Below are 7,023 nucleotides of genomic sequence, written 5' to 3'. Positions count from 1 at the left end.
GTGTGTGTGTGTGTGTGTGTGTGTGTGTGTGTGTGTGTGTGTGTGTGTGTACAAATACACAACTACTGAAGCCTATAAATCTAAATACCAAACAATGGGACCGGGCTCGCCAGCTTGGCACATGTATCGATATAATCCCAATCAGCTAACTTTGTGTAGCGCTGCTCCTTGGATCTGCCATGCAACTGGAGAGAAACAACAGCATCGTGACTCATTTAAGTTTATCCACAACCATAACGGAARAGGAAAGAAAATATCCTTCATGCATGAGAAAAGCACCCATAAAAGCATTTTACAGATCAACTATCCCATTACTCTTATCTGAGCTTCTACACAATAAAAGACTCACAGTGATCATGGAGACGCCCCAGTTCTTCATTTCTGGGATGAGTTTATGCGCTACGTTGGACTTCTCCTGAACACCAGTTCGGATCTTGACTGTTAAAGGCACATCAAGGACCTTCAGGGGACAAAACGAGTTTTCACAAGTAACMCAAAGCAGTCATGGTTAGTTTTACATCAGTTGCTCTATTTCTTTCTAACAGCCAAACATCTCAGTCCATACTACAAGGCAGAATTCAAACTAAAACATCTCTCCATTATGTAAAAGTCAAACTTACATAATTCATTCCTTTGACTATTTGTTCAAATTTTCTGGTCCGCGTCATCAAGCCACAGCCTCCTCCCTGACAATGGAAAGCAAACAAAAAGCACCTGTCAAAGTCTGGTTGGCTGGTTCAGGCTCGTTATGTTGTTTTATAAAATTTAAGTTACATCAGACTACAACACAAAGGCACAATTAGCTCAGTTTAAGTGGCTTTCTTTATTTATCTACAAATACATTTAGTCTAACTCCAAAAAAATGTGTTGTGTTTAATGTTGAGTTTTAAATTTATGTTGAAGATAACTGATCCAAAGTTTGAGCTTTAATGAAAATGTGAAACTTCAAATCATTAGCTACTAAATGTATTAGAATAWACCTTTATGTGTACATTAAGAAACACTTAATACAAAAAGCTAAAAACTATGAGGTAACAGTTTACCTTTTTGTAAACAATGTCAATGGGGCATCCAGAGTTGATGTCCACGAAATCAACCTCAGTGTAGCTGTTGATGAGCTCTGCACACCTCGTCATGGTATCAGGGAAACATCCTTCCACCTGGAGAAACAACTCGGCCTTTAAAACGGCGAACCACCTCATCAGTGTTTCTGAACGATCTGATTAATAACCACCGTCGTCACCTGCACGCCAAAAAGATCCTCGCTTTCATGTCTTTTGAGAAGAGCCCACTCTGACTGATGCCCCTGCAGCAGATTTGTGCACATGGCCATCTCCCCACAGGTGATGTCCACGCCGAAGCGTTTGCACACGCGACGGAAAGGCAGGTTTCCACACTGAAGAGACGAAAAGGACAATAAAATCTAAAATACGTTTCCAGCTCAGGGTTTAGTAACCAGCTATGTTGTAGGTTTTCCAAACAAACTAAATCCAAAATTTTCTGTTTTTGCTTACTGTTGTTAAAGGAGCAAGGTAGATTTTGTCGTGGAAGTCCACCTAAAAACACAAAAAATACATAAACAGTGACTTTTAAATATACAATAGCATCAAATGATTTCTGTTAATTAGTACTTTTTTTSTTCTATATAACAGTAAATTAGGTTTTGAAGAAAGATTTTGGCAGAGATTAACCTGCTTCTTTTCRCAGGGGCGCAGTTTGATGACATCTGCATCAGTTAGAGGGCCTAAGGTCTTCACAGGAGGAGGTGTGTCTGGGATGGTGTGCAGCTAGTCACAGAGAAAACGCTTATTGGTGCACCGTGCAAATAAAAATACMAACGTTTCACTACAAGATGAGTTTTAACCAAGGTTTTACCTGTGTTTCATTAGGAATATGCTCGCTTTCTGCTTTTTGGTCTGTTGAAAGTTCAGCAGCACAAACGTCACCTGTGTAAACACATCGTCAAATAAAATCAGCCCAAACAACTGTTGTTAAACAGGGGTTACTAATTTCTTTACGCTGAAATGTTTGGCTACAAAACTGTGCAAGCACAGCAAAATTATTTGACATTTTTGACGGATGTATTTTTGATCGATTCAGTAATAAGATAAAAACTGGCACATTGCCAGTTATTTTTTTAAGCAATTGTGTTTACAAGTTTCTGAACATCTGGATCTTTTAAAGCTAATGTGCAAAAACCATGGAAAACACAGAGTTTACCTCAAGGTAGCAACAAGCTGAATTCAAAACCCAAGCAAGCAAATAGTGCACRTAAAACTTGCAGTAAAATGGCAAATTATGTTTGGTTGTACTTTAAAAAAAACACAAATCTAGTTTCTAACTGCAAACTGCTGGATGTGTCCATGAAGCTACATAAAGTCTGTCTTTGGCTACAAAGTTGCCATTAAAGACATTTAAATTGTTGCCTAAAGCACTGCGTTTTCTAAAGATTTAAGCTAACAGGACCTTTCACAAATATAAATGTATCAGACTCRTTTTTCTTACCTCTCCCGTGCTGTTTCTTTTTATCTTTGTCGTTTGAAAGTGTTTTCAGGTACTCCTCTGACTTGTTGAAGGTCACCGAACGCTTCCTCAGACGAAACTGCAGGTCTTTGCTCAAGCTGTTCTTCACCACAATCCTGCCTTCGTACTCCTTCACAAGGTCTGCCTTCTCCATGGTTTTGAAGTCGGGTGTATTATGTGCCTTAGCGAAGCGGCAGGTGAGTCCGTAGTCACACTTTCCAAACGTGTCATACAGGTAGCAGCGTTCCCCGATGTCAGCGGGTTTAGAGGCCATGTATTCTGCAACGTCATGAAGAAAGCGGCACTTTTCTCCAAAGGTGCATTCTCTGTCCTACATGAATGAAAATGTTATAAATCAGCTCACAGCAATTTAAGAGTATCGCAGGCAGCATTTTTGGATAATCAGAGGTTTGAACCTGAAGAACTGACAGACACAGCCGCTTTTCTTCATAAGTGGTGGGCTTTGTGTGGGGTCTAGACTTATTCTGTCCTCGAAATCTTTTCTTGTCTGCCTTCTTCTCCACCTCAGAGTCCAACTTGAGTTTTTTAGGTTCGGGTTCTTCCACAGATKTTTCTTCAGGTGTGACATTATCATCACTGGTCTTCTCCCCTTTAGAGTCCCGCCACTCTGAGTCAATAAACCCATGAAACTTCTCTTTGGTGGTAAGAAACCTGCAAATTCAAGATGGTCAGATTTGATTCTTTTTTTTAAGAAGTTGTGTTTTTTATGTTTTACGTATAAATTGTCAAAACTGAAACGTGTGGATCTTTCAAACAATGAATTTACTCTGCTTTGATGGTAGCTTCGCCTTTTGCAGCTACATCTCTTCCTCTTTCTGTGGTTTCTTCCATCGCCRCGTCCATCACCCCGTCGGACATTCTTCTAATTTTTATTCTGAAAACATAATAAATCTCATTTCCCTTAAAGATTACATCAGGAGAATGTAACATAACGTCTTTTCTTTACACACCTAAGAGAAAAAGATGCTTCCAAGTGTTTCCTAAYAGTGTATTTTTTTGTTAAAAATGTTGTTTTCATATAAAAAGAATAATACATTGGATGATTTGGCAAAAAAAATAATGCTTTGTTTTGTACAGAAGATCACATTTTTCTTTTTTAGTCAAAAACAGGACACAAATCTAAATGTCAACTTTACCTCAACTAGTTGATAACAGGGAGAGTTGGTGATTATACTAACTCATAGCTATTGACAAACATATTTTTTATGTGTGCAWTTTTGTCTTTATCTATAAAGTACTTTAAAACTCTTCATAAGGACCAGCTGTAGTGTATTTATYAACCAATCTTGAGTTTGCAAGCAACACAGAATTAAGGTTGATACATTCGAGCCTATTCATATACCAAAAAAAAAAAAGTTTTTGTAGCTCTAGTAGTGCTCTAACTACCCTGAATTTTCTAAGCTGTCAAAGTAAGCAGCAAAGTAACATTTTTGTAGAAAAAAGTCTAAACTGCTAACAAGCTAACAGCACAAATCACCTATAATCCGTTCGCCAGTTCTCTCAATTAAATTATTTACAGAAACACACAAAATACATAAGGTTACAACGGAAGCAATATATAATGAACATGAACAAAAAAAAAATGTTACACCTTCATTTATTCACAGTCCAGTTGAACGTCATGCGGTAGCAGCTGTGCAACTGCTAAACCATCCCCGCTGGAACATTGGAACAAACGTTGGTTCCGCACAACAGCAGAAACAGTTAAATACAGTTTTTAGAGGTAGATCTCAAAATCCCTGTACAAAATTAAATAATGTCATTTAAGCTTAYATGTATAGCTCAGATGCTTTTTACCACAAGAGCTTTTGTGCAACAATACACATTTTATTGCTTAAAAACTTATGTCATGATCAGTAATTTCACTTTTACATGATGTAAATGGTTTTGATTATGGGTTTTACATAATGTAGACCTATTTGAAAACTAAAATTGAACAAGTCAAATTTAAAGCTATTTCTGAATGTTTTGTCATGCAGAATGGTTTCCCAGTTATTTTGATTTTGAGTAACCGGAGACACACATCCTCCCTATGTGAAGTAAAAATTCAGAAACTAACACTGGTATYATCTTTCAGATGCTGTTGCACAAGCATCAGGTGTTCCCTGGTTGTTAAAAAATATCCAAAAGATGATGATGGGTGGAATTCAAGATCTGCCAGACCATAAGCTTTTCAGCACCGGTCAGCAGAAGACTGAGAGCATCTTCTCCTGCTGCTGGTGGTATGTTTACAAAACAGGAATTTAAACAGCATGATAAATAAGTTCTGTTAGAGTTCTATGAATTGTTAGCCTGGAAATTTGACTAAAATTATGTGGAAAAAAATCTGCCAATGCGATAAGAAAACTGCACTTGATAAGTGAACATCAAGTTATTCAATCAATTTAGGTGATTTTAAGAATCTTACCAAGTGTATTGTCTCATCCCATTGGCAGATTCAAGTCAAGTAGTCCAGTCAACTGATTTTTTTTAGGGATGCACATTTGTTATTTAGCTTTAGAAGAATGGACCAGTTTCCAGCTTAATTGGTGACTGGACATCGAAAACTAAAATGTACCGGTATTGTTTTATTTTTGTTTATTCCAGGAGGATGTTTCTACATTTACTACATAAAAAAGATCTTAAGTTAAATATATTCAACGAGCTACAACGTTTTAACGAGTTTATAGCTTTTTTGTTGGTACTTTTACAGATCAAACCTGGAAAGAAAAAGTGAAGATGATGAAAATGTACATTTGTGAATAAGAAATTTGCAATATTAGAAATGGATTAATTGCTAGTTTTTGTTTATATCAGTTTTCTTTCCATAAAAACCAAAAATGTGCTCACAACATGAAAATTAAGTGTCAATATCACAAATGATCAATTTACTACATTGCTTCCAAAACGTCTGTGATTTAGAAGTAAAAGAGTTTTATTAACTGTGAGAGGAGAATCGAGTCCAGTATGTGTTGTGTTTTGACTGTGTYCAAGAAGATTTCAGGGTTTCTGTCAGTGACTGAGTGCAGTTTACTGTAAAAGGAGCAGATATAGTTTGCAATAATTTTTTTAAGTACTTTGTAGTGTTAACAGTTTTGCCAATTGCCAGTGATTTTGTCAAAGCAGTGTTTACATTTGAGTCTRAAACATGTAGATGAGATATGGTGATTGTGTAATGTTGTAATTAACTGAATATTTAAGGGCTTCAAATAAAGTTAGACAGGTGTCACCGGAAAAATCAGCTTTTACTGCAAAATATGCTAACATAAGCAAAATAATTACAAAGATCATCATTACTTGTAAACCAACTGTGAAATAACATTCATTGCTGCTCAGCTGAAAACACTGAGATGTTTAAATAAAAAAGACATTAAGTCACAATACAAAGAACTATGCCTGAAATGTAAATATTTAAAATTACAGTCAAGAAAATCAGTTTTCAGCTTTCTTTCATCGCAGCAGAAAGCTTTTCCATCCTTGCGGCAAACTGCTCTCGACTGATGTCCAGGACAGCAATACCGTTGGTTTGAAAGTCATATCCCACTGTCTGCAGCTGGTCCAGTCGCTCAGTCATGGTTTGTATGCTGTAGTCCAAAACTTTAGGCTTGTTCAGTACTTGCTTTATTGTTATGCCTCTTTTCAGGAGGMAGTCTAGTTTGGAGTTCAGATATGCTGCCCTAGGGTGAAAAATAWCTGAGTATTTTAATATCAGTTTTTTTAATTCATCTTTCTCACATCCAAGTAAAGACAGCTTCTCCTCAAGGTTGTTAAAATTATTCTTCAAATGCACAGTGGAGAGGTCCAGGATTTCTGCTCCCTGGTGTTCAAGAAAATCCAGAAGTTCAGAGTTGCTCATCTTAAGACAGACTCTCAGGAAGTCTATGTTTGACTGGATTCGTGTATCACTCTTGAGCATAACATWGATGTTTTTAGATAATATATTTTTAGCAAACTGCTTTGGATTTTTTCCACCAAGCTCTAAACAGATGTCCTCCAGGAACCCCACTCTCTGCATGTTCAGCGCCACACTGTTGGAGAACGTCCGTGGCGCTTGGGTCATCAGCCGATGAAAGTGTTTGGAGCTCATTTTTAGAGACCTCAAAAAAGCTATGTTCTTCTCCAGGTTCTCATTATCACTGGAGCGGAAGAAAGATTCAGGTGAGCGATTCAGGACGCTGATGATTTCTGCATCTGTGCTGAAGACATTTCGCCACAGCTGCCAGCGCTGCTCTAAGTAATCTAATGAGCGAGTGATGGAGCGAGGGTAACGAGACACRATGCTGGCAATGATTTCACAGCTTGCWCCTTTTTCTTGCAGAAACTGAAAAAGGCCTTGCTCGTTGGTGAATTTTCTCCGAAACACCCCGGGCTGACGCAGGAATGCCTTCTTTACGTCCACTCCCATGAGTTTTAGGTTCTTGAGCRTAGATTCGTTCTCTTGTTCCTGCGACAGCTTTGGTTCATCAGTGGCACTGCAAAGCCTCCGTGAAAGGCAGGTCC

At 37.7% G+C, this 7,023-nt stretch overlaps 2 protein-coding genes across 2 annotated transcripts in view; both read right to left on the bottom strand.

Moving 5' to 3' along the window:
* Window positions 1–4,225, bottom strand: part of dus3l (dihydrouridine synthase 3-like (S. cerevisiae)) — a 7,180-nt gene extending 2,955 nt beyond the window's left edge. The window contains 12 exon segments of the mRNA XM_014009260.1: window positions 67–185; window positions 350–460; window positions 621–686; window positions 1,044–1,160; window positions 1,244–1,396; window positions 1,515–1,556; window positions 1,692–1,787; window positions 1,876–1,946; window positions 2,506–2,854; window positions 2,940–3,195; window positions 3,311–3,418; window positions 4,136–4,225. Coding sequence (XP_013864714.1) covers window positions 67–185; window positions 350–460; window positions 621–686; window positions 1,044–1,160; window positions 1,244–1,396; window positions 1,515–1,556; window positions 1,692–1,787; window positions 1,876–1,946; window positions 2,506–2,854; window positions 2,940–3,195; window positions 3,311–3,402 — 1,472 coding nt within the window. The 5' untranslated portion in view covers window positions 3,403–3,418; window positions 4,136–4,225.
* A 1,524-nt stretch (window positions 4,226–5,749) lies between these two features.
* mterf1 (mitochondrial transcription termination factor 1) lies at window positions 5,750–7,023 on the bottom strand (the record flags this gene model as incomplete). The annotated part of the gene is given in 1 exon segment (XM_014009259.1): window positions 5,750–7,023. A coding segment is annotated over 1 exon segment (1,061 nt), but the record flags the coding sequence as incomplete, so codon positions are not given.

This window comes from Austrofundulus limnaeus, unplaced genomic scaffold (assembly GCF_001266775.1).
Source record: "Austrofundulus limnaeus strain Quisiro unplaced genomic scaffold, Austrofundulus_limnaeus-1.0 Scaffold56, whole genome shotgun sequence".
Classification (NCBI taxonomy): domain Eukaryota; kingdom Metazoa; phylum Chordata; class Actinopteri; order Cyprinodontiformes; family Rivulidae; genus Austrofundulus; species Austrofundulus limnaeus.
Note: the sequence above shows the minus strand (reverse complement) of the source record. Positions and strands in the feature narration are given on the sequence as shown.